This window comes from Hirundo rustica, chromosome 7 (assembly GCF_015227805.2).
Source record: "Hirundo rustica isolate bHirRus1 chromosome 7, bHirRus1.pri.v3, whole genome shotgun sequence".
In the NCBI taxonomy this organism is placed as follows: domain Eukaryota; kingdom Metazoa; phylum Chordata; class Aves; order Passeriformes; family Hirundinidae; genus Hirundo; species Hirundo rustica.
In genome coordinates this window covers 20,064,534-20,092,251 of record NC_053456.1, presented here as the reverse complement: position 1 = coordinate 20,092,251, position 27,718 = coordinate 20,064,534, and the positions used below count along the sequence as shown (strand labels likewise).

The 27,718-nt window shown below is 38.9% G+C and overlaps 1 protein-coding gene across 3 annotated transcripts; it reads right to left on the bottom strand.

Annotated features, from left to right (window-relative positions):
• Window positions 1–105: 105 nt before the first annotated feature.
• On the bottom strand, window positions 106–26,694 carry DYNC1I2 (dynein cytoplasmic 1 intermediate chain 2). 3 transcript variants are annotated; one of them, XM_040069226.2, is made up of 17 exons: window positions 26,574–26,694; window positions 25,346–25,463; window positions 23,888–24,002; window positions 20,603–20,693; window positions 16,532–16,591; window positions 15,241–15,356; window positions 7,869–7,958; window positions 7,482–7,644; window positions 7,290–7,389; window positions 6,685–6,810; window positions 5,610–5,756; window positions 5,179–5,292; window positions 4,709–4,842; window positions 3,588–3,732; window positions 2,614–2,754; window positions 1,481–1,606; window positions 106–847 (listed from the first exon to the last, which is right to left on the bottom strand). In XM_040069226.2, the coding sequence occupies exons 2-17, from the start codon at window positions 25,451–25,453 to the stop codon at window positions 734–736; spliced, it is 1,890 nt and encodes a 629-aa protein (XP_039925160.1). In that variant the 5' UTR covers window positions 25,454–25,463; window positions 26,574–26,694; the 3' UTR covers window positions 106–733. The 3 variants fall into 3 exon arrangements, with proteins under 3 accessions (XP_039925160.1, XP_039925162.1, XP_039925161.1); XM_040069228.2 differs by lacking the exon at window positions 26,574–26,694 and adding an exon at window positions 26,311–26,445; XM_040069227.2 differs by lacking the exon at window positions 16,532–16,591.
• Between the last annotated feature and the right edge of the window lie 1,024 nt (window positions 26,695–27,718).

Here is a 27,718-nt window from a genome sequence, read left to right as displayed (position 1 = left end):
GGGGGTAGAAAACAAGTCTGTGATGTTTGTAAAGCAAAAGGATTGGCTCCCAGAAATGTTAAACTACTGCAGGGACACAGATTAGAGGTCAGGGCAGCTGACAACTGCTCATATAGTATTTATTTATGAATCAGTCTCACCTTTTAATGCACCAATTCAAACAAAAGGAAATTGGTATTAAATATGTATTTCATTAATTCAGGTCCGATTAGCATGTAAGTTCGTAACTACAGACAAATTTTTATCCACATATATTACCCACTATCAGAGTCTGAGGCTCATCTATATATAAACAATGAAACTTGGAACATATGCATGCATATCATGGGTAATTGAAGAGTTCAAATTAAAGAATGCTTCAGAATTTACTACCTAATGAAGGTTCGTCTGTAATAGAGAAAGTCTTAGGAGCAGAACTTTTACTTTTCAGAAAGATACCGTTTCAGATTGGACTTTACAGAAGCCAAGTAGCGAATTTATACCAGGTTAGTGTTTGAACAAAAGAATCCTTGCAAGGTCAAAGTTAACTGTATTAAAAGTTACGCAAATCCAAGAACGTGCTTGTAATTTATATATAAAACATAACAATGCAAGATCTGATTTTCAGTGATCTTTGTAACTCCCAAGTCCATTGCTGAATCCACGTATTCCTCGTGTAAGCTGTGATTAGCAGTGACACTCAGGATTTGGCTTGTGACCCGTCCCCGCGCGGGCTGCAGGCGCGCTGGGGGCTCTATGCCGGGATGCGCGTGGCCGCCTCCTCCTCCGCGTCGGCTCTGTTGGCGTTGATTTCTGCCAGCGTCCGGCCAAAGCGCGTCCACTCATCCCCGCGAGGAACGGCGATTTGCTGGGACACAGACAGCGTTACTGAAACCTCCTGATCGATCAACTGAGCCCACTTGGAACAGCACAGCACCAAATAACGTTCAGAAGAGGTTCCAGGAGAGAAGCTTACCTTTATTTTAGTGTAAGCATCAAAAGCTCTAACTAATAAAAGAAGCAGAATTGGAGACTCCTGCACTGAAGTATAAAATGATATTGCTCAAAGGGAATACTAATGCTATGTCCTCATCTCATCAATTAGTCATGGACTACTGCAGTACACATACTTGCAGTAGCAACGGCTCCCCTGTAAGAACAAAATCAAGGCTGCTCCGCTGAAATGTTTTTTGTTCTCAAGCTAGGATGAGAATTCACATAGGCCACAGTTACACAGAGGATAAAGTTTCTACCAAAAAACACACTGATTCTTATTTCACCAGCCTTACAGTAAAGGATTTTTTGACTGGATGACAGCACGCTAAAAAGTTATGCTAGACCACCTGAAATAAAACACTACTGGGAAATACTAACTCGAAAATACAAATTAAACCTAATTATCATTCCTTTAATGACAGGAGAAAAAAGTGAAAAGCAAGCTGCTAAATAAATAAGCCCAAGTATTTTGCAAGATGCTTTGCACAATACATGACATACATACCTCTCCCACGTCATATATAACTATTTGTCCTTCTGAATCACCTACAGCAATCTCTCTCCCAGAATGTGTCCATCTCACACGGTTCAGAGCAGGATTGCCCTCCACGGTGATGCTTGCAGTAGGCACCTGCATCAATTTGAAACACATTGCTAAAAATGCACCAGGTTTCCATAAGCTAGAGATCACAGAACACACCTAGGCCATCTGTGCTGCATCCAAAGTAAGTGCCCAACACGTTAACCGGTGTATGGCACGCAGATCAAAGACATTGTTCACAATACAAAGACCTCAGTGGCCTTAAGCTATCACCAGTGACATGACCAAAACAACACATCTGTCCCCTGGCCAAAGTACAAACATCTGCTATCAAAAGGCACATCTGCACTCTTCTTGAGGGACAGGAGGCACAGACACGCTTTCAGGCAGTGACCAGGCACCCTGGGATCTCAGAAAGATTATGACTGAGGGCAGGGATCTAATCAGCTGTTTTGGCAGGTCAAGCCCTGCCCAAAAGGCTAGAAGAGGTAATTCCAATTTGAAGCCTCAGGCTGGCATATGCTCCAACAATTTCCTTCTATATGTGGTTTTCAGATGGTGAAATTTAAGTACTAAGTATCTGTCAGGTTCTTCCTCTGATCTACCTCCAGCAAATCTTGGAAAAGATTTCTACTATAATGAAGTTTATAACCCACACCAGAAAACCAAACATTCCATTCCCTCAGTTCGAAACAGCTGGCACTTTCACTGCAGCATTACTGTGGCAGTAGGAACAGCACTGGTGTGTGGTAACAGTTTGTTCACCCCGTTAAGCTGTAGGCTGACAAGGCCTCGGGGTGGGAGGTCTATAATCACTTTCACAACATGGATCAGTGTTACACCAACACATGTTGTGCTCTCTTGTAATAGGTAAAACAATTTAATTACTGCTGTTATTCATTAAGAGGAGTCATTTGTAACTCTGTAATCAAAGAATGCTATCTACTACACAGAAACTACTGGAACTACAGAATATTTAAAAACAACAACAAAAAACCAAGCTATTTAAAAAAAACCCCCACAAACTATGGTAAACACCTGATTTTATTTTAAGTACAATTTTCCAGCTGCATTTGACTGTTAACCTGACTTCTCACCTCAGTATCATTGTTGAGATTCCACAGGTCAAGCCTGCCCATCCCATCCACACAAGCAAACAAGGCAGGGTGAGTTGGAGACCACATCACATCATAAACATAATCCGAATTGTCTTCAAAGGAGTAGAGAGGTTTGTTATTCTGAAAAGCAAAGAAACTATGCAATATCCAAACCCTACATTTCAAAATGATAAAACTAACAGGTAAAGCAAAATACAAACTTCAACAGTATTACCAGCAATAAGTAAAAAGTGATTTGCTTCAAAAAAATGCCACTGCAAAAATAAGCCAAAACCTAATGCTCTTTATTATTAAAGGTATGCTTTCCACAGCATGCAGCCATTTTGCTAGCTGCTACTATTAAAAAAAACCCAAAAAAACAGCAAGCCAATTGTAAATTGTAAATTTAATGCTTTAAGAATCTTGTAAATCAAGCCAATGATAATTCAGTGGCTATTACTCAGGGATTTTAACTCTGCTACCTCTGCTTTGCATTCCTCAGGGCATCAGACTAATAGAGCAAAAAGTAATTCTGGCAATGGAAATATTTTAACTGTGAGCCTCATTAAGTTTAACTGACATTAGTTTTGGTGCTGTCCCTTAGTCCTCCACAAAATTGTAGCAAAACATTTGCCTTATGAATATGAGGTAACAGACTTTATAACATGATTTACATTTGATTACATTGTAATCATTGTTGAAAACAAAGGGTAAAAGGTTGAAAAGAATGGATCAGAAATATATAAATGATGTACAAGCTGAAAGCAAAGTTTTATGCTGTTAATCTTAGTTCTGCTCATCAGCCGTCTCCTCTTTGCAGGACTGCAGCTAAGAATCTTTGCAGGACTGCAGCTAAGAACCTCAGAACTTCACACAATTTGACTTCAGGTTTGTGAACTTCCTTAAGTAGCTTAAATTATAGCACCACCTTGTGTCAAGGGCTATGAAGAAAACCACTGAACTATCTAAGTTACCTTCGTTGTCCAAAGCTTTACTGTCCAGTCAAAAGAAGAGGTGACAAAAAGATGTGAGAAGTCTACAGGTCCAACTGCTGCGTGGCAGTTGATACCTGTGATTGGTCCCTGGTGTCCTTCAAACATCTCACTGATTCCAGCTTTGCTGTTTCAGAATATACAACCAAGGTTAATTGATTTGGAAACCAAACATCAGACAGAGATAGCACTGAAATGCAATTTAAATACAGCCAACAAGAAGATTTTGCTGCCTTATATGGATGTTACCCCACTGCAAAAGGCTTCACCACAGAAGACCAGGCTTGAAAACAGACCTTAAGTTCAAGATGTGCTTTCTACTAACTGCAAGTGCCAAAACATGTCCTAGGGACAGGAGACTCATTCAGGTACCAGTCTACACATTTAAGTACATTGTTCTTCAAGCAATAGCTACAACTTCAATTCATACAAAGAACAAAATCCAGTCTCGGGAAAAAGCATAAAACTCCCATTAAATTAAGAGAAGTTGCATATACTTTAAGGGAACAAGTTTCAGACACAAACCAGTAAAAATGTATCCCTAATAGCCTCCTATCAGGGGTGATGGAAAAGGAGGGAAACAGATGGGAAGGATGTTACACGAAAGTGATACAATTTGGGGTATTTTGGAACCAAAAAGCTGTGCAGCAAGGCGATGTGTATTTGAGATGAAACCTGGACACTGAATTGTATTTAAGAAAGCAATTGATAAGATACAGTCAGACAATTTCAAAATAGATTGAACAGCAGGAGAACAGCTAGCCAATTTAAGATTTGTGCGTGATGTTACTGTACAATTATCTACAAAACTGACACGAAGTTTGGAATGTTCTGCTACAATTCAAATGAATAAAACCACAGTGACTTATGCTGTCCTCATCAACACAAACAACTCATAATACCAATTCAATATTCCAACTATTTCTGGTTTTAATGAAGCTCTTAATCAGGAAAAAGTGCACTGGAATTCAGACAGAGATACTCTGAACTTCTTCAGTGCAAAGGGGAAAGCATGAACTTTAAAAAATTTTGAGCGTAAAGCATGCAGGAACTCATCCTTTCACTATTTTTATTTCATTGGAAGAATTAAAGTTTGTATTCACCTGCCGTGACGGCATGCAGTGTACACTGAGCCTTCTTCACTGCCAACAACAAAGTTGTTGACATCTCCAATAGGGAAAGACATGCAGGTAACAGCCACAGCCTTGGACTGTTTGTGAACCAGCTCCATGCTATCCTGTAGTGAAATATCAGCAACTTACTTCTTAAAAGAAATATTAGCACCTACAAAATCTTTTAGATTTTACAAAGGAAATTTAATTTACTTGGACAGATTGGGCAGCAATAAGAAAGTTTTCTTACTACGTTTGTGTTCATCACTAACACAAGTACACCAAAACTGTACAAAAGAAACAACAGAAAATATTTGATTCCACGGGTGGGGAAATATGTTATCAAATATCAAGTTACCTTAATTCTATGTGTTGGGAAAACGTTGAGCAACTGAATTTTTAATAAAATATCAACCTAGAATGGTTACTAATATATACATATATATCAAAAGTTATCTTACCTGTGGTTGGGAAAGCATATCCAGACTCCAAGAGCATATTTTCCCGTCAGTTGAGATACTAATCAAATTATGAGCATTCTGGGTCCCAACAACATTTACACAGTACACTGGGTGCTAAGAAACAAAATATTGTCAGAAAAGAATTCAGAAATAATAACCAGTTCTGATATAATTAATGTACAGTAAAATATACAACTTCACCATTTAACAAAGCACAAAGGATTGATCCCGATCAAAAGTACAAATGATACTCCCCCATAAAACTGATACTTGTTTTTTCTGACACTTGATTTTTATGAATATCCCGGTTCCTAAGTGTCAAAATATGGGCACAGACATTTAAGCATTGCCATTCAAGCGCACTGGACAGAATTTCCTAGGTTAAACACATCTCAACAGGGCACAGTCCTTGAAGGTATTTCACCTCCTACCGTGTGAGCAGCAGCTGAAAGTGGCGTTCTCTGCACTGGGGTTCTCTTATTGCTGCGATTATCCCACAGCACTATCTGGCCCGAGTACGTGCCACCAACCACCAGATTGGGATGAAATTTTGCAAATGTGGCTGACATCACTGCAGACTGAAGGGAAGAAAAACAAACAATAAAATATAAGAACTATCATTCAGTGACACTATGTCTAAAACTAAAGGAAACGAGGCCAAATATCAGAACAACTTCTTTGCCAAAATTTATTCAGTATGTTATTTCACTACTCAATTACTTAAGGATTCACCTGCCCTTTATAACCCCTCAACAGTATTTTTGTTTCAAATTAGAGTTATAAAATAAAGTTTTCCTCCTCTTTTCTTTCACATGCATACGTCTGTATTCCTCCTAGTGTAGTTTATTAGCAAAGAAGGCCCAGTAACACACAAGATTTTAATGATGTTTTGCCACATTCTGTAGTGATTACTTCTTAAGAGAATGAAGAAATACATTTTGATATAACAGAGTTACTTTTGCAATCTGGGCTTTGACAGCAATGTGACAACATGAGGTTAAATTTTGATTTGACTGTGTAATTTTCCAAAATGATGGGAAAATGTGGACATCTTGGCATAATGGAAGAGATTTGCATGTTTTTATCTTTCAGAAAGCTACTAGAAAACCTCCATCTGCCTTTTTCTTGAGGCGTATGTTTCTAGTTTTCATCCTCATTCCATTTCCTCAGGCTGTCTTCAGTAAACTAAGCTGTAGTATACAATCCCACTCAAGCCCCTTATATACCGACCTTTGTGGTTCAACCATTACACAAGAAAGTTTTCCTTTTTTTTTTAAATAGAAAAAAAAAAAAAAAAGGAGTTCTCAAAACTGAATTCTGAATGGTGTCAGAAATTCTGAAACAGAATAATATTTCTGAGCTGAAGTCTCTAGCTATCAACATCTGTTGGCAAATAAATGTGGTTAAAGTGAATGCCAGCCCAATGAAATTATTACACTGACAAACATAAGGAAGGTACCTGCCCAAATTCATCAACATAAAATCCCTCCCAAAACAGAATCCTACCTGGCAGTGAAAGACATACTCTGGGGTGGTTTTCTTGTACTTCATGTTCCATACAAGGGCCACCCCATCAGGCTCGTGAGGCGCATCCTCATTGTTGTTGTAAGAGGCTACAAGTAATTCTGGATACTGCACGGAAAGTGGAAAAAGACTCAAAGTAAGCAAGATGACTGGCTAGCGGTCCAGATAATCCTAGAATCTTTGTTTTCTTTTGCCAAAATGGGGTTAAAAAAACACCTTGCATTATAAGGGCATGAAAAATCATCAGTTAAAACTGCAATTGCTGCTAATTTAGCTCCTAAACTAGCATTAGTCTGGTTCTCTCATCATCACTTTAACTCTAAAAGCCATTACAGCTTTCTTTTTAGTGAAGCTGAGTTACCTCTACAAAGCAGTCCATAAACCAAACCCAACTTTCTTCACAATATGAACCTTTTGCTACCATTCACAAAAGATTAACAGCTCTGTCTACTTATTGCAAACCATGGAGCACTTAAGGAACACATTTAGAAATACAGCCTGTATCAACTGGGCTTTTATGGGAATCAAATGCTCAGAGCTACAACCATTTACAAAGTCAACTGTTTACTTTAAGCATTATGTTTTACCTGAGATGACCAGTCCAGACAACTGACAACACGGTGCTTTGACCAACGTTCATCAAAAAACTGCCTGTTTAAGGACAGTTTTGCTCCTGCTTGAATCTCTCTATAAAGACAATCAGGAGATATTCATCTTAGATCACTTTTTCAATTAAAAGTATTGGAAATTCACAGAAAAGTATTTAACATTCACATTACCCTTCTTTGTCCTCTAGGTCTCTTCCACTGTAGTCAAAGAAAATGTTGATTTGCTCAGAAAGAGCTCTTTCAACAATCCTTGTGGAGTGGTCAAAAAAACTTAAAAATTCTTCAGAATGCAAAATTTGTTGTTTTTCCTCCTCTGTGAGTTCATGAGGGGCAGCTGAAAAAAAATTATACAGACGTTTTCTGGACTGCACGCTTTCACCAATTTTTTTCAAGAAAGAAAAGTATTTATCATGATTTTAAATAATTTTTGCATTTTATGTTTTGGTGCCTAATTAATATTTTAGCAATAAAATTAATTTTTAATTAATTAATGGAACAAAAAGTTTAAAAATGGCTTTCTTTACAGCACAACTCCGAATGCCTTGAGGTGAACAGTACCTTCTTCCTCTTCCTCTTTTTTTAATGTTTTTTCTTCCTCAGGTTCAACTAATGGTTTTGGTGCGACAACATCATCTTCCTCTTCCTCGTCTAAGGAGAAACATTATGGGGAGACCGTCAGTGTTTCTAAAGGGGAACAGTAACATTCCATATGAATCTCAAATAAGCTGATGGAAAATGGTAGCTCAAAATGGTCGCATTTGTAAAATGTAGTCCCAAGGATAAGATTATGACAACCCAAAATATCATTGGAGCGCTGTCTCCACCTCAGTATCAGTTGCACTGAGTTATGCAGTTATGCATAAACTGAATTAAGACACTCGGGAAATTGTAAGGAATCCAAAGTGGAAATCTGTCTTCCAGGCATTTATGATTCCACACAGAACCACGCGGTGCATGCATGTTCTGTGTAACACACTGACACATTAATGCTGCGGAATAAAGAAAAATCAAACGTCTAAAATAGTCTACAGAGCAGCTGCTTACTTGTGATCTGAAAGCATCAGTCTAATGGCTCTGCACATGGCATGAAGATGGCTTACATTAGCTCTCAGGTTGCTATTCTGAGAGGCAAATGTTGCTAAAGATAATAGCGGAGAGATTACATTTTTTCTGTCATTCCAGATGCAAGTCTCATTATCTGTATCATGTTTGGCAATGAGAACTTTACAGGAAAATGTGTTTTCCCTAATTGCAATGAATAACACAAAATGTTAATGTTCAGGAATACTGACAAGTCTTACAGCACTTTCTGCATTTCTACATTTTATTCTTTGAATACTGTAAACCAGAAAACACCTTTAAATTACTTCAAATTGTGGGATATGCTGGCTTTTCTTCATCCATTTTCTAGAATAAGCTTCTGAAAAGACTTGTTTTTATTGGGTTAAAGAGCTACGTCATCTGTTTATAGGGGAATGGCAGCAGGAGACTGCTGCACGCCTCATCACAAGTAATGAGACAGTATTCAACAGGGACTAGGCTTGTTTGTTGCAGCCATCTCCCTGACCCATGTTCAAAGTTATCTAACACAAAAAGTAAAAAAAGCCAAAATCCACATGCATGCACACAAAAAGAGGGGGAAAAAAAAAGGGGTGGTCAAGGGATGGGAAGCAGCTGCCAAGCCATGGTCCCAGCAGCCAGGCCAGCTGACTAGATAGCAACAACCAGATGGTACTGCAAGGATTGTCTCTCTGCTATGAGGTGGCAATGGGATGGCACAACATTTTTCTGCCTGACTGCTTCCAATCATGTCTTTCCCCAATGGCAAGCCTGTGCAATTACCAGCACTCCAGGAGGTCTACAGACAAGCCTTTACCCTGCAAACAAAATACAGCTTGTAGGCCATACCAGCTGCCAAACCACACACATAGTGATAGGTTTAAAGAGGTCTGAAAATCTTTCTAACTCCATAGTATAGGCAATAAAAATATAACTGTACCTGCAGGAAAGAAAGCTTTAAATGACACTGTATAATGCACACAATAATACAAACTCCAACTTAATCAAAATGATAATGACGTATGCCAATCCTACATTACTTGAAATTGAGCGATTTTTATGTTCTGACAAGTTTACAGAACTAGGATAAATGGCATGAATGATTTCAATATATGCTCATACTTTTGAACCAAATGGTGAAGGTTAAAATCTTTCCTTTCAAGGGCCTCAATCAGCCACAAAGGAAAACAGTAATCACTGTCTTTTCAGCCAGCCCAACTGCATTTGTCAGCCCTTTCTCCGTCAATGCAGCCAGAGCAATCAACCTGCCAAACATTCAGAATGGAAAAACAATCTGAAAATACAGGGTATAATGCACCTGCCAGTGAAAATGGCCATTTCAAGAAAAGCTAGTGATCTCAGTGACCCTGCTGAGGAGGCGGTGGTGCAAAGGGGAAAGAACCCGTAAAAGAATTCTTAGTGATCTCCGCTCTCTTGCACATTGACACTTCCTTACAAAGCATGCCAATTACAGCTTTTGTGCTACTTAAAAAAAAATGAAAGCTTTTTTGGGCAAAATAATCACGCTAAGAAACAGAAAGACACTTCTCCTTTTTCGATGGATTCGCAAGCACAGTGGACTGGTAACCTGAAAACTGGGTAACTTGTGGCCATTCCAAAGACGGGGATTCTTAATGTCAAATAACTACAGGTGTGAACAATGATTAATCAGAAAATGTAATATGAGTTAACACACATAACTTTGAGAACAACACATACGGGATCACATATTCAAATTACAGCCACTTGGATAAAAATCCCTCTCTTTTTCACTCTGCCAATCAATCTTGCAGAAGTAAATGATGCCTTCAAATTTAGAAATTTGCTTTTGGGTCACCCTGGATACATTATTCTAGCTTTGAAAGTCCCAAATTAGAAATTTCAGCCCAACCCCCCATTAGTCATACTACGCTGATTCTAAGTACCATTTTCAGTGACAGGAGTCAAATTCTTGTCAAACGTAGATGGTCAACCCCTTAGTGCTACATGACCTTCTAATCTGCATATTTTATTCAAAAGATCATATAGTTGATTGCTCCTGCCTTTTAATGTTTGAAACATAAATGGCATATATTATACAGAGCTCTAAATTCCTTCGTAGTACTTTCACTGCATACAGCCAGCTGATATTACTGCATTTAAATGCATGATACGGCACTTATTTTAATATTCTCAAAGTATCAGACTTGAAATTGAACATGTCATCTCACTGATTTAGCTGTAACTGCATAAACCTAAAACCTTCTCTCTAAAGAAGTCACATGCAAACTTTCTTATTAAAGGATCTGGAGGAAAAAAAAAAATTACCTACATATACAAGTTCTTGACCTCATTATCTAATATTAGAATGCTTTTTATTCCAAGCTCAGGAAACTTTCTCACAGTTCACAAAAAAGGTACCATTAAGCTGCTGGACTAAAAACAAGGTAAGTAATGTTTGTTTTAATTACTTTTCCTGTCTCTCCTTCATCTTGAATTTATTTAATAGCAGGCCAAATGCCAGAAATTGCAAGGAACTAGCATAACAATAACACAGCACCCAGCAAACACTGAAACACTGGATGTACTATTTCTGAAAAAGTTCCAGTCTAGTAAGTCAAGAACCCACGATACTGTCATGCACTGCGTTTATGTCAACTCAGTTACCTAAATTTGAAACCTTAAGGGCACTCCCTAACTGCATCCACCTTATTCATAATTGACTGTATCTACTGGCATTTGAAGCCACTCCAACTGTCAGTGTACCAAGTAGGATTTCAGATTAAAAAGAGGCTGCAAAGACTCGGAAAAGTCACAGGGCCACGGAGATGGGAAATGGGACTCTATGTCACATCAACATATCGATGAATATTCATTATAATATGCTAAGGGATTAACTTCATGTTGTTTCTGACAGGCAATCAGGGGATCTAAGGTTACAAACTGAGCAGTAAAGTAGCTGCTATTTTTATGCAATCTTTAATAGCAACAAATGTCTTGCCAATGAATGCTAAAAACAGATTTAATGAACCACTGAATTTTTGAGTTAACATCAAAATTATGATATATTTTGGCATGACAGAAAGAAAAGCAGTGCTGTAAATTAGGCTGCACCTAGCAATAACACTGTAGAGTGTAGTTCCAGTTGTCTGAGCAATCTGTTGCTGCGGAGTAGGTTAATCAAAGTTAAATCATCTGTGAAATGGGTGGCTTTTGTTAAGCTGAATGTCTTCACATCGAGTTTTCCTATTTGTATTTCTGTACATTTAAGGCATGTACTACATAATATAGAATCACAGAATATTCTGAGTTGGAAAGGACCCACAAGGATCATATATAAATATACAATGGTCTGTTAATTCTTTTAAAAAAAGAATTAAAATGCATAAATCTTGCATTCACTGTACCAGCATCCAAGAAGCAAATCCTATAGATCATATTTTTATTACTCTGCTTCATAATTTAATTCTGTGTCCTGGAGATGTTGGCAGACAATTATTCCTCAAAGAGTGGAATTAATGCAATAACACTGTCTGCAGTCAGCTGCAATTGCACATGCACAGCATTGTACAGCAGCAGCAAGTACCCAGTTAGTCCTGGAAAGCCTTAACTGTGACAGCTGAGCAAAATCATATTCCCCTATACACCCATCTTTCTTTGGATTAACTGATTTCTAGGAGAGATCCTGATTTTATTGTTTGATAATATATAAGAATCAATCTTCCTAAGGCAGTTTCTCAGATCCTTTGAGGTTATAATAAATCAACATATTAGTACTGCAATAAAATAATGGAAGTTGTGAGAACTGTTAGTAACACTAAATGCCTTTATCTCCTAAGGAAGCTGCAACATTTCAAAATTATTTTACCTGTTACATGAATCCAAAACAGGAATTTCCAAATGACAAGTTTTATTTGAGGACATGAAGTCTCTCCTATTTAACTCACTTAGTATGTGTTGCCACAAGTATTTCCACAATAGCTAGAAATGGTTTTAATCTAAAACTACTTTACTTCTACTTCCTGTCTGAGCCACCATGCAGATTGGTTGTAGTTTGAATGTTTCCTAATTCAGCTTATAGTGTAACTACATGACCACACAGAACTGGAACAAAGAGAACTATTTTGTTTGGTGATTTGCTGTGGGTTTGTTGGTTTTATTTCATGTGCTGTCCTCCCCCACCAAATCAAGTGTTAGCACAAGTGGACCTAAAGAAGCAGAATGACTGCAGAGCACATCTAATTTCCTATTTTCCTTATTCAAAAGCACAGCTCCAACTGCATTTTAAAATCTCAAAATACATCATGAAGGGTCCAGTTCACTTTCTAAGAAGTTGTGAACACTGAGCTAACCTAGCTCGGGTGCAACTTGTGGCTGGATAAGGGAGCTACTGCAGGTGTAAGTTCAGTTGCAAGCTCCACTTTCAAGAGTACTTCGCAAGATTATTTTTCTTTACAGTATATGCACAATTTGAACTCTGAGAAGAATTAAGAATCAATGATATCTTTTACAGAATTTAAATTTATCTAATTGCAGCCTGTAAATTCACCATGTTACTTTTGTCAATTGCTTTAAAGAATTTCAAAATTTTCTTTTCCCAAGAAAAATCTCTTACCTAGTGACTCCTTTTTTGTATGCAGCATGACATTTTTTTTTTTTTAAACCTACATCCTATTTCAGATATCACTGTAAAATGGGAACATAGAGCTTTGTTATTAACATATTCAGGTGGTCTTAGGATAAACTTTAAAAAGATCTTCAACACTGAAATGATGAAAAGACGTCTGTGAATTTTGTGAAGCACACAAATATATTTTAAAAAATTATGATGGCCCTCAAGAAATCAGTATTTGTAAGTGGAATGGATCAGGAGACAATACATGCATTGAGACCGCTTTCTGGTAAATGCAGAAATAGAGATGACCACTGTTCCACTCCACTACAGCAAACCTCAACTACAGCCCATCTACTGTGAAACTCAGAGCATACAATCCCAAGCAATTTCCACTGTCAGCAGGCAACAGAAGTAGAACTCTTGAAGTACATAAACTGTGACCTAAGTCTTCAGATTCCATGAACCTGACAGAGGGGGGGAAAAAGACCTGAGGGATTAGAGAAATGAAAGCAGGAAAACCCCAAACACCTACCTGTGCAGGGATACAGACAAATAGAAGAATAGAAAAGAAACACAGAGAGAAATCATATCCTCTGGCTCACTGAATAATTAAGTTTGAAAGATACAGCCTTGCATAAACACCCAAAAGTTCACTTACCAAAGAGCAGGAAAATACAAAATTATGAATGTAGAAGTAGGTCCTAAAATTGCTAACATACTCAAAGTCAATCTTATTAAACAACTGAGAGATTTTGTTGTAGAACTACACACAAGCTACATCAAGACTAATACTTTCATTGACAGATAAACTCAAGTGTCTCAAGCATTGAAAAGCAAATCTGCTAGCCAACCATATTTTCTTTGGAAAAAATCATTTCTTGAAAAGCAAACAGGTCCTGACTGAAAGAAAGCCCGTGTTCAATGCTGAAAACAAAAACTGCAAGTTATAAATAAATTAGTTCCTTCTTTGAAAACTCAAAGTACAAGCTTCAGGTATAAAAATTTAAATTCTTAAGACGTAGGGGGGTTAATTGCTAAATTTGTTGTAGGATACACAGTCTTCAAGTAAGTTCATAGAATATCAGGGGCTGGAAGGATCTTGAAAGATGATCTAGTTCCAACCCCCCTCCCATGGGCAGGGATACCTTCCACTAGATCAGACTGCTCAAAGCCCCATCCAACCTGGCCTTGAACACATGCAGGGATGGGGCCACCACAGCTTCTCTGGGCAACCTGTTCCAGTGCCTCACCACCCACAAAGTAAAGAATTTCCTCCTGATACCTAATCTAATCTAATCTCTTCCAGTTTAAAGCCACTCCCCTTATCCAGTCACCACATGCCCTTGTGCAAGGTCCCTCTCCAGAGCTGGATGCAGCACTCCAGGAGCAGAGGAGAGGGGCAGGATCACCTCCCTTGGTCTGCTGGCCATGCTGCTGAGGATGCAGCCCAGGATACGTTTGGCTTTCTTCTGGGCCACTTCTTGAGCTTGTCCAGGTCCCTCTGTTGCACCCCCTCCTTCAGGCACGTTAACTACCCCACTCAGCTTGGTGTCACCTGCGGATGTGCTGAGGGTGCGCTCAATCCCCGTGTATCAGTGAAGATAATAAATAACTGGTCCCAGTATGGACCCCTGAGGGACACCACTTGTCACTGATGTACACCAGGACTCTGAGCCGTTGACCTCTGGATGAAACCATGCACACAATTCCTGACCCACCTAACAGTCTACCCATCAAACCCATCTCTGTCCAGTGTAGAGAGAAGGATGTTGGGGGGATCGTGTCAAAGGCCTTACAGAAATCCAAACATGCTGTGTACACTTCCCTTGTCCACTGATATAGTCACTCCACTAGGCTGGTCAGGCAGGAGCTGCCCTTGTTAAAGCCATGCCAATTACCTCAAATCACCTCCCTGTCCTCCATGTGCCAAGTTATGTGTGGATTCTTAAATGTCACAAATGCAAAATATATTCCATTTATTTATCACCTGTCAGCTAATTAAGCAACCCAGTGTTTAATCTGAACACATAACAGGAGTGTGAAGTACCACATCTTAGGAGCAAGAGTGATGTTAAAAGAGATGCAGAATGACAGTAACAGTTAAGCAAAACCCATAAAAATTTAGTAACAGAATTCATATAAATAATCTCACATGTCAACCTTCATTTACCTTATTAAGTTTCAAGATCACAAGTGCTAGTTCTAATTCAGCCAGTCATCATTATTATATTAAAAGAAACCAAAAAATAACTTAATAGTAATAAATTAACCACTCACCTTCCTTGGGCTGAGTCATAACAGGTGTTTGTGTCTCCTTTGTGTAGGTAACGATTTCTCGAGGAGGAAAGTCAACTTGTGTAATTTTGGCCATTCCAAGTTTAACAGGTCCACGTCTAAAAAAAAAAAAATAAATTAAAAATCAGAAAAAACATTTAATTTTATTATTTCACAATCTGCCTAGAGTAATACCCAAGTCATTATGTCACAGCACAGTGGAAACTTTGAACAAGTCACATGATTATGACTACTATTTTATCATTATTATTTAAAATCAGCAACTATTTATACATCTGTGACAAAAAGATGAGCACATATAAATATCTGGACATTGGGATATAATTTTAAATTTTTACTCCTTGTGCTTGACCAGAATACTGCCACATATATGATAGATCTGTATTATCAAGGGTACAGATCTACTCACAAGCCATGCTTGTACAGCAACAGTTCTAGGATTATAAGGTTTGAAAACCAACTTAGTTATACTGAAGGGAAAAGCATTTCCTAGTATTTTAACTTTGCTGCCCTTTTTTGTCTAAGATACTATCTAGAATGCAGAACTGCCAGGCTGACCTGGAACTCACACTGACAAATGATTTATCCATTATACATTGCTTCAGAGCACTGTACTGAAAACCTCTGAGCTTTCTGACTTTAATAAAGGTAGATACAGCTTGCATCATACATAATATATTCCAAAACCTGCACAACATTAATTCAGCCACTGTAACCTTCTGTAAAAACTAATTATAGTATGTAATGTAATAATACTGCAATGATCCAACAATTTACCTATATCAGATTTAGTTTCTTATTATCCACTCCTCTCCCAAGATAAAAGCAGAAGAGTAACTCCTTTTGAAAGGTTTTGGTGGGCAGAAATCATAATTCTTAGCACACAATGCAGGTTTTAGTTAGTGCTTATAATGAGCTACAGCTTTTATAAACGTATTTGTAAGAAAAGATGGGAGTTGCTCTGTTTTTAAATACAGTCATGCTAACAGTTTTATTTTAAATAAATGACTTCCTAAAGATTACATTTTGTCAAAGAAAGACTCAAAGAAAACAAAACTTATTTGTGTTTATTAGAAATAGGCATCTAATATATAATAAATTATATAAAAATTCCCCATTGCAAGCAAACCATGCTGAGTCTAGGGACAGCGAATTTCCATTACTTACAAAACAGTTTCTTAACAACAACAACTACCAGTCTTAAAGGAAAAAACGCTCACACTTATTATCCATAAGCACATGAAAGAAGGAATATAAGAAATCTATGCAATACCCCAGATCGGAATCAGAGTGGAGCTGAAGAACTGATGGATCAGTATCCCAATGCAGCGTCCTGGTACCCCAGGTTGAACAATCATGCAGCATTAGCAAAAAAGGCCAGAGATTAGTGAAGCAAATATACACTATGAAATTCTAAAGTTACAGCAAGCTTATAGTTATTTCATTGTTCATAAGAAACAAGGCAATGCAACATCAGTTAAGGGAAATTCAGCAAACATTCAGTGCAATAACACATGCAGTAAATACAAAAGTTAAGAAGCAAACAGAATTCAGAGCTATTAGCAAAGAATTAAATAATTTTAAAGGCTGAAAATAAAAGGTCTGCAAACAAATGTTGCCTTAACGAAAGGCAAATAAAGGTATTTTAAATACTGATAAGAACCACTAAAAACTTGAAATTCCTTTTAAAATATGTTCAGATTTGTTCAAGTTATATGAAGACAGATTTGTTAACATAACATAATCTTGCCCAGAGCAGTAAATATGTGGAGGAAACTGTCATATCGGTAAAGGAAATGAGTCAACACATCAGCCTTTTGGTAGTGGGGCAAAAAAGCATTTCCACTGGGATAAAGAACTGCTAGAGTTTCCAAGATGTGACATTGCAGTAATTATGGGTTAAGCACTGCCTTGGGCTTGTGTCATCTGAGTTAGAGCCAACTCCATCTAAGACACTTAAAATCTCTTATAAATTGTGGGCTTTATATTAATAACATGTTTCAAAGTCATGTGGAATAACAAACAGAATGGATCCATTTCAAGTTGTCCTAGAAGAAATAGGAAGGGGGGAAATCAATATTCCCTCTACCTTCATTTTTAGCCTTCATCCCTTCTTCAGAAATTTTCACGTAGTCTTACTGGCTATCAGGCTTAGGCAGAATTTTAGAAACACATTTGTAAGAGATTAGCAGATTAACCTGCATGGGTTTTTTTCTGACATTCTTGTATGTTATCAGCATTTTTTTAAAGAATGTTTCTGAATAAAAAAGAAAATCATAATATGCAATATTTTACTGTGATAAGTCAATAAAAGACAATTTTACATTTTCATACCACACATGGTAACTTTTCTATTAAGCTAGTCTGAGAAATATACACACAATGTCATAAAAGCTCATAAATATGGGTGTGCCATGCACCACCTTGTTCTAGTGGAAAGTATGTATTAGGACTATAAATCATAATTTAATTAGGAATTACAAATCCACCATCTTCATATACACCCAAGCAACGGCATCCACAGCAGTAGCTTAATATCCAAATCTCAAAAATCTTTTCGTATCTTTTGTGCATCAGAGGACACATCATTTTAGCCTAAAGTTAATTACTTTGAGCATACTTATTCATTGGATCTCTGCTATCCTTCTTGACCAAAGAGATTTAAGCGTAAGAGTTTAATTTGGTCCCTGAGACTTGAAGCTGGGTATTGCTTATTAATGTAGTTCAATCATACACAAAACCAAACCACCAGCGCAACCTTCATTGCAAGGAATACCTTAGCTTCAGATACAGGCGCTGCATCACCACAATACCTGTCAAGTATTTGCTCAAATTTTTCAGTTGTGTTTGAGAGGAACTTGGGGAAAAGGCTATGAAAATAAAATGCTCCAACTTCTGCACCTGTTTAACATCTGGCCCTTAATGAGGTAGCTTTCATGCTTTCAAAGCATTATTTTCACTTTCAAAAGCTGCTTCAGTTGGATGAGGGACAGTCTGTCTTTTAAAATAGTTGAAGCTAACAAGTAGTACAGGAGATACAGTTAAATATTTCTGAGATATTCTTTTAAAATAAAGGTAACTTTCTAAGATAAAATCCACTTATTATATATGTACCAAAATGATGCAAAAGACTGTTTCTTTTGTTTTCTAGTTTGTTTTGCCTTCAGTTAAATGAATTTATCTACAAGCTTCAGTGAACAAACTTCCCGTTCTTCCACGTATGTCTAGATTTCTCTGTTTTCAGGCACTTTCCGAACACTTCCTATAGCTCTAAAAATATTTTCTGTTTTTAAACTAATTATATGAAGCATCCACCAGCCTAAAAGTAAACCAGCTGTATTCTTTTCTAGTGTAGGACTTGCACTCTTGACTGAGGAAAAAAGAGAAAGAACCAGGACCAAACTAGGAAACAAAACTCTTTACTAATGAAAATAAAGCAAGACAGTAACAGCAGAAGCACAGTCTGAACACTGCTCTACTACTTACTACCAGAGTTACTGACAAGATTCAGCACCCTGAGGAGGCTTTATAATACATCTTGGCAGAAGTCACCCATGAAATGCCACGTGTAACACCAAGGGATATCATACAGCCCGACTTTCATGTTCCAAATGTTTGAACTTGTACTAATGAACAGGATATAGACACCCATTTACTGGGGAAAGGAAAGAACCCACTGGTGGGAGAACAAGCAAGGGGACTCCAACAAGAATTCCATAATGCCTCCCAGTTTAGCTGTATATTCATACCTCCATACCTTAAAGATCACAATCCTGAGACAGATTTAGTTTTAAAATTTGAAAATGCATTGAGCTTTTGAGACTCAGGATATGGGTTTTCTCAAGGCTTCATAAGAAAATGCACACATGCCACATTGCATTACTATGAGAACACACAATCACAGTGCAGGGCACTGATGAGGTGGAAATAAATTTAGTACACAGTGTGGCATTCCATTACAGGTATGTGGCCTATACATACTGTTTCATACTGAATTTAAATTAGGTGTGAATGGAAAGAAAGTATTTTCTTTTTAAAAGTCATCATCAAATACTTCTTGTTTTTTTCTTCCAGTGAACATAAATACATACATAAATATATATTTTAAAAGACAATTTAACAAGCAATAAACAACAATTCAAAATAATTAAAATTTGCTTGCTATTTAATTAAGGAACAATTATATTGGTAAATTAACATGACAGGCAAACAAGATCATACCTGAGCACTGTTAAAAGAAGTCTGGATTCACATCTGCTGTCTGCTGTATTCCCTGTTTTAACTTAATGATTTCTACTTAGAAATAGGCACCACATAACCTTTGTTCAGGTCATTATTACCTTGAATATTTTCAGGTTAAGATGCATGTAGTTATGCACGCATAATCCACAGGCATACAAGATGCTTCTGCAGTCTTTTTAAAAGACGTTTCAAAGAAGTCTAACCTTTGACTGCTTTTCCAAAATGACTACTCATACAACAACAGTAACTGATAACTGCTGCAGATCCTGTGCTCTGACTAAACTTCATCCACAATGAATACTTACTAAATTTAAAGTAACACAAACTTCATTTACTGAGAATATCTTACCAACGTTAATAGGCAGCTACTGCTCTTATTTGCAGACTCAATGGGAAACAGTAGAAATACCCTTTGGGAGTAGTGTTTTCCCACCTTATCACCCAGAGATCCCCACTTGAAATATTTAACAGGAATATTTATCTGACTCTTCTTTAGAGCAGCATGTCTCAAACCATCACAGTCAAAGAAATGGTCAAACAGCTGTGACAAGTACTGACACTGAAAAAAGACAAAAACAACTGTGGCTGTACCAAGATGGAGTTATATTTTGACAAAACAAGAGATTGGAAGCGCTGTAGTTGTGCTACACAGATGAAGTAAAATAATGAGAAATATGGTTCTGAATAAGGGAAAAATAAAATCAGAAGTAATGCAAAGTTTGTAGACAGTATCTTTTATTAGATCAACCAGGTATGGGAAAAAGCAAATAGCCTATCATCCATACCCATCCTCCTTTAGAAAAACCTGGGAAGAGTGTAGAAGTTAGACTTTTTGAGTTTGTTATTGTTCCAAGACATTAATTTTACTTCAAACTTGCAAGTTTAAACAACTCCACATGAATGCTGGCAACTTCCAATCAGGAAGTACAGCTGCATTTCAAATTTCATAGTAAAGTATTTCTGCTAAACAGTCACTTTTGACAGATTCAACACCGTAACCTCGTATTATTATAATCAAGTAATTAACCTCGATTTTTTCTAAAGCTTAACTACTCAGAACACAAGTACTGAGCAAAGGAACAGGACAAGGAAGGTGACATACCTCGATCCAACAGCACCATCCCCCGAGTCCTGGCTCCCAGCCTCGCTAGGCGTACTCACAGATTTGGAGGACGGAGAGGTAGGAGGAGGGACTAAATAGTGAAACAGACAGGTATCCGCTGTTACTACTCGCAGAGGTTGCACAGCTTAGGATGTTTTCAAATGAATTAAAAATGAAGGATTAAAAAAAAAAGTGATGGCAAACAAAAAGTACATGGATGAAAATGAACAGTAGAAAGAGAGGGGAAAAGACAATGTTAACAATTCATGCTGGACTTTCATGCAATTGTTTGGCATTTATGTATCCGGAGCATACAAAAAGATATGGAGGGGAAGACATTTAGGAGAAAATGAATTGAAAAAATATTTTTAAACTGAACTTTTGACAAATGATGACAGTGATTTTCAAAGGGTAATTTCCACTGACTCATGTTGCTTAAACATAGAGAAGATAGTTAATACAGCTCTGACATGTCTTTCTTAAAGATTAGACAATGAATGTGTTTAACTGGCAATGTTATTTCAAAATATGTAATCACCGGTCTGTGGACCAAAAAAGTGGCTGTCATACAGCATCCTGTTATTTTTTCCTAAGTTGAATCAAATCAACATAAATCTTGTGTGTTACAAAGTTTCTAATATTAGGTCTTGCGAATGACTTTTTTTGCTTGACAGTAAACAGTCTAGTACCACTGTATTTAAAGTGTCAGTTCATTTTCTGGTTGTAGATGAAGACTGCATTTACCATTTGAAAAGCCACATGCTTTCTGGGAGTGCCACACAGTGAATGAAATCATGCAATCTGATACTAATGCAAAGCTACTTTGGTACTTCTTTCAACTTTTCTTTTTAGAAATGGTCATTTTTTTAATGCATCTTATTGTTTAAACACAAGAACCACAAAGTCTTTTGAAAGTCCTTATATACTTCATTTTTCAGCAATATGTAAAGCATTCACTGCTTAGCAACCCTTAAAATAACCCTTTAATCAACTGAACACAAATTATTTATATAAACTGCTGTCTACTCTGTTAAGCATGGGAGAACTCTGAATTTAGGTCTGCAAGATTTCTACAGAATTTCTTGAAATCACAAGGATATTGTGAATTCTAAAGAATTTTCTACCCCATCTCAAAACAGAGACGTGGTTCTGACTGACAAATATTCTCCTTTCCTTTTACCAAAATAACAGTGAATTCTTCAATTTATTAAAATTTCACTCCTCCTAGGGGAGTGACCTTTTTCATAGGTCTTGAGTTGTATTTCGTAAGTTCATACTACACACATTTAGACTTTATATGACTGGGGGCAAATAAATATAAATATAAATACAAATATAAATATAACTATTCCTCAAGCCATCCTCGCCACGTACTGGTTACTCCGGAGCAAAGGAGGAGCCCCAGGCCTTTGCTCCGCCATCCGTGCGCATTTCCAGGCAGGGCGCAGTGCTGATGCTGCAGCGCTCTCTTGTGGGGAGAGCGGTTCTCGGGAAACCCTTCCCAAAACTGACGTGAGTCCCACTGAAAGAACAGTCTTACAAAAAGACCTGAGGGGATTTCACCTACCCCAGAGGATTAAACTATAAAATATTTTTGAAACTAATTCTAGTTCACTAACTTAAGGCTTCTTACATAGTAAGTATTGGCACTTATCAAAACTATACTAATATTGATACGGTTCCCTCTCCCTTACGTAAGAGCTCTCTAGCAGTTAACAGCACAGGAATTGCCTTAGGAATTGACACAATTTTCTAGGAAAGAATCTTATGTCAAGCAACCCCCTCCACCGACAGTGCAAGCTACCTCAGCTGCACACCAAGCAGCTCAGCCACGAGTTAGCATCAGTTCAGGCACACAGTCACTGCATCTGCCAGCATCCAGTCAGCAGAAAAGGAGCTCGTGCCTTAGGCATGCTAAGTGCAGGCAGCAAGGAGGACATTCTAACTTGATTAAGGATCCATATCAGAGCTGGTTATCTCGAAAGGACACAGAACGAATTCCCTGTGTACGCTGAAGGGTGTGATTAAGTAGCAGTTCAGTGGAATTAAACACAACATGCAGGGGTGTGCCCTACTCTTGCATGTCAGCGCCTCTGAGTTGTTCACAAACACCTACCCTAAGCATACACATTAACTTGCTTTCAGGACTGGCTATTCCGTGGCTTTTAGATTCTCTGCCAGATGTGGAAAAAAGCAACAACCACATACATTCCTACAAATATTTCATCAACAGCCTTAGTACAGTATCATGCAAGGGAAGTGCTCAACTAATAGTCTAGCAAAGGAAATCTGTAGCAGGTCAGAACTGCACACTAGTGCTAACACAGCCAAACGGGGTCTCTCAACTATTAAAACAGTTTGAGTTAACAAAAATGACTGCTGGGGCTTTTGGAACGTGAGCAGCTATAACGGTGCTCACTTCTGACCACTTGAGGATTACACTAAAGCAATTATGAAAACATAATCACATATATACCTCTAAGAAATTATTATTACTTTTTTATTGACAATCCCGTTGAATAGAGGCCCACCAAAAAGCCAAACTGATAAGCTCTGAACCCCTTTGATTTCAGAGCTGGAGATGAAAAGCAGAGTTGCATTATCATGTTCCTTGCTTTCATCTTCCATAGGGACTGACCTAAGTAAAGGCAAAAAAGCAAGAGCCAGTATGCTAACACATCCAAGAGCTGCACAGGGATCAACCATCACCCTTGGAAGCTAATTTTTATACTTAGTGTTGCTATTGCTCCATCAAAGTCAGTCAGGTATTTGAGATAAGAAAAACTAGGGTGTAAAAGATGCAGAAAAGAAACAAATCAACTCCATACAAAAATAGCAGCATTAAAATTTGGTATTGTAGAAAAGAGTAAGGAAAAAAAAAAATAGGAGAATAATGAGCATGAAAAATGGGGTGGGAGGGGAAAGAAAATGCATACATGATACTTACATACTTTAACTAATATACATCAAATAATCCACTAAGTAAATGGTGTTATTTTATAAAATAATGTTATGTAATGTGTACTGAAGCACATCATTTGACATTTATAACAGATCATGAAGGACGAAAGAGTGTAAAACCCAGACATGTATAGGTCCCAAAAAAGTGGCCAGAGAATTATTACGTTAGTTATACAAATACCTCAATCCTAACAAAAACAAACAAACCACCACCACCACAAAAACCACCCCAACAGAAAGCTGCAAAAAACACTTCACCCCCCAAAAAAAGACTAAACAAAAAACTCCCAAACATTTATTTCAAACAAATAGTAACATTCCTACCAACAGGAGACTCAGGTGTCAACCCCATGCTCTGAAGTAATGCTTCAGCTTCTCTTCTCTTTTTTTCAAGATCAGATTCTTCTTGTACTGGAAGAACTTCTTTCTTCTGGTCAGTCTAGAAATTATTTAATAACTAAGTTATAGCATTTAAACCTTTCATTTATTTTGAGACCCAACAAGGTTTTTTGTAATATTGAAACCTATCAAGTAGGTTAGATATTCAATTTAAATGATTCTGATGGTTCTTTTTTGTAGCTAAAGTAAACAGACAGGAATAACGATGTTCCAAAGCTTTGGTTCTGTCTTTAAAGGACATGTATAGACATGCAAAAAGTGTTTGCATATTTACCAAAATGACTAACACTTCGTAAGATTAAGGGTACCTTTTTTTACACTAATCCTAACCACTGTAAAATGCAAAGAGTGAAAAAAAACCCCTCTACCTGGGTATAAAAATATTTTAGAGACAGTCATATGATTCCTCTTTTAAAATTACAATAACTGTGTCAAAGAAAAGTAGTTTTCTTTAAGTTGTGTTATCTGCTAGATATAAAAAAGTACACCCTCACCCTTTCATTTAGAAACAGTGCAAGCTCTATTGCAAAAGATGCTGGATACTCTGAATCTTTCTACTCTTCGCTGCTTTTTAAAAAAGCAGCTCTGGCAGTACACTGCTACAACATCATTAGGACATAATTCGAGCTATTTCTTTCTCCTTTTTGTCTGAATCATGTAGTTGGCAGCTGCCCAGACTTCAGTCATATGCTGATTTAGAACACCAACTAGATCATAACCAAAACACAGAGAAGTAATGAAAAACTACCCCAAAACACACCAGGAAAAGTTTCTTTTATCAGATACAATTTGCATTCAGGAGAAACAGTAATCTGTCACTGATTATCCCATACTTGAGCAGTGAGAAATCCAGAAGACTGGATTAAACTAAATGCAACATACAAATACCATATACATCCTGAGTGTTGCTCTGATTTTAAAATTCATCCTATAGATAGGCCCAAGAGCAGAAGAACATAACACATTGTTTGTACAATAATACTAACAGTCAGATAATTCCTACAGACATCCTCGGAGCCGTACTTCCGAAATAAGTTCTTTAAATAACACCAATCACAACTTAAGCAGAGCTTTCATGCAAGGGATCAGGTTTGATTAATGATGTCCCATGCACACAGACAGTTCTAGAAAACTGAATTTTATGCTAGTGTAAGATACTATTTTTTAATTTTTTTTTTAATCCAGCTTATCATACAGAGAGTTGAGAAGAATAAAGTAGGTTTTTATATTATCAGCAAATGAAAGTGCTACATTTATATTAGCATCAACCATTAAACAGACACTCCCTGAATAAGACACAGAAAATGATTATGTGCACGTCCTCTTAAATTTTGGGCAAGTTACATATGCAAGTCAATTTTTAAAGTGAAAATTATTTCTTACTTCTTTCTTCTTTCTTTCTTCCTCCTTTCTCTTCTTCTCCTCTCTAATTTGAGCTAATCGTTGCTTCTTGCGCTCCAACTCCGCCTTCAGCTCACTTTTGTCAGACATGGCTGAAACACTGATCAACAGAAATCATGTCACTCTTTGGCTTTTGTTTCGGTTCGGCTTGTTTGGGATTTTTTTTTGGCTCAAAGTAAAGATTTATTAAAACATTTAGTAGAATTACTATAAATTATAAGGTGATCTAAGTATGAGTGTGGTGGTCAAAGAAAACCGTAAAACACATGCAATTATAATTTTTTTTCCTCAAAACTGTTACACTGCTAATAAAGGGTGGATCATTTAAAGACAAAAATGCTACAAAAAGTTCTGTTACATAACTAACTCAAATACAAACAAGAAGGTCAACAGCAAAAGGTGGAAACCCTGGAAGTTTAGAACACAGGTACAGAAAATTGTGTGAAAGGGCTAAGTCAAGACGAACTTAATTTTACTGTTTTTAAGCAAAGTCAAGTCAGCAAAGAAAATACACAAGTGGTCCTACAACAAATGAGGCAACTATAAATGCTTTTACAGTAAGCTTGACAATAAGGACACAGGATTAATCGTTAGTAATATGACTGTGTGCTAATTCAAGATAAAGAATACAGCTAAGCACAGAAAGGAACGCAAAATATTGCAAGCCTCATACGTCTAACCCCACACCTTAGTAATACCTATACTGGAGTAAATGGATGTATTCCCTCATGTCGCCTGCTAGCACTAAAGTGCTAATAAATAAATAATCTAGAGTCAGCATTTTCAAACGGCATTCCCGTGTCCCTTTAAAGCAGCACTAGGAAAGCGCGTTGTCACACCATGGATTGCCGCCCGTCCAGTGGCGGCCCGGGGAGGCGAAGCAGCACAAACCGAGCGAACCGGAAGGGAGAGAACCCACCCCGTCTGGAGATGACCGCGGTACGAACCTGGTGCCAGCAGAACCAAAGTCCCCACCCAAATCCCCCAGGGGCCGTCCCGGGGAGAGACCCGGCAGCCCGGACAGGGTCGCCCCAGGCCCCGTGGCCCGGGAGAATACAGCACCCGGCCTCTCCCGCTCAGCGAGCCCCGGCGCGGGCCGCCCCCGGCCCCACCCTACTGCCGCAGCCCCCGCGGCACAGGGCGAGCCCGAATGAAGGCGCGTTCCCACCGGGCGGCCGCAGCGCCGGACGCGGCTCGAGCCCCCGCGCACCTGTCGGCGGCTCCTGTCCGCGGCTCCTGCCCTGCGCCCGCCGCCCTCGGCCCCGCGCCCCTTCCGCCGCCGCACAAAGGCGCCGACAGCTGGCCGGCGGCTGCCGACGGCAGACGCCGAGGGTCAAACCAGCTCCGAAGGCGTTTGCGGGATGCGCAGAAATCCACGGGAAGAGGGGAAGGACACGGAGATTTGTGTAGTAAAACACTCAATGCCCCACTCGCCCGCACCGTCAGGGCCGGCAGTCGGAAAGGAATTAACAAGGAGAACGAGCGCGAAGCGACAGGAGGACGGGGCGGTTCCCGAGGCCCGGTGTCACACCCCTCCCGCTGGGAGCTGGCTGGCGAAGCCGCCTGGAGAACAACGACACCCAGCATGCAGCGCGCACCGCTGGATAGGCCTCGTCGCCGGCGCTCCCCGGGCGTGGGCGCGGCACTGTCGCGCGTTGGATGATGGGAGTCGTAGTCTTTCGGAGTGGGGACACACCAGCAGCCCGCCCTCGGCGTCAGCAGAGCGCTGGGAGCGAGCGCCACCGCCTGCCGTGGGGTGCGCACGCGCATGCGCGTTGTGCCCCGATGGCCGGGGCGCGGCGGGCTGCCCTCACGGGGCCTCGGCAGCGGCCCCGGGCAGGGCACAGCGGGCCCCGGCGGAATCCCTGTGCAGGACAGCGCCTTCGCCTCTGTATTGGCTTCCCAGCAGTGAGGGAGCATCCACGTTAGGCCCCTCCGGCGGCCGAGCGTGAAAAGCAGTCGTGTCGATGCGGACGTAAATGGAACTCTATGGTTTTAACCCTGGGGCCTACGTACGGCCGGTAGCCATAATCCCTCCAGTGAGCTGGGGATAACGAGTATAAAAGCCTGATTAAGTGTGAGCGGCAGGCCGGTGACAAAATGGCCACCCCAGATTGGCCTTGGGCTGCCTTGGCGACACGGCGGTTCCCGTCATAAGCATCGTGCAGGAATGAAGTTAACACAGCTCGTTTTGATACAGCTCCAAACTGCTAGCGAGTGACTTTGCTATTTCCCACTCGTCCTAAACAAATAAGTACCTTGTCATTTGTATCCTGTGGAGCCTTACTTGATACCAAAATCCTGTACCCGTTTTTGGTAACTGCTGGGCTAGTGCTACTGACTTGTGTCTCTGAA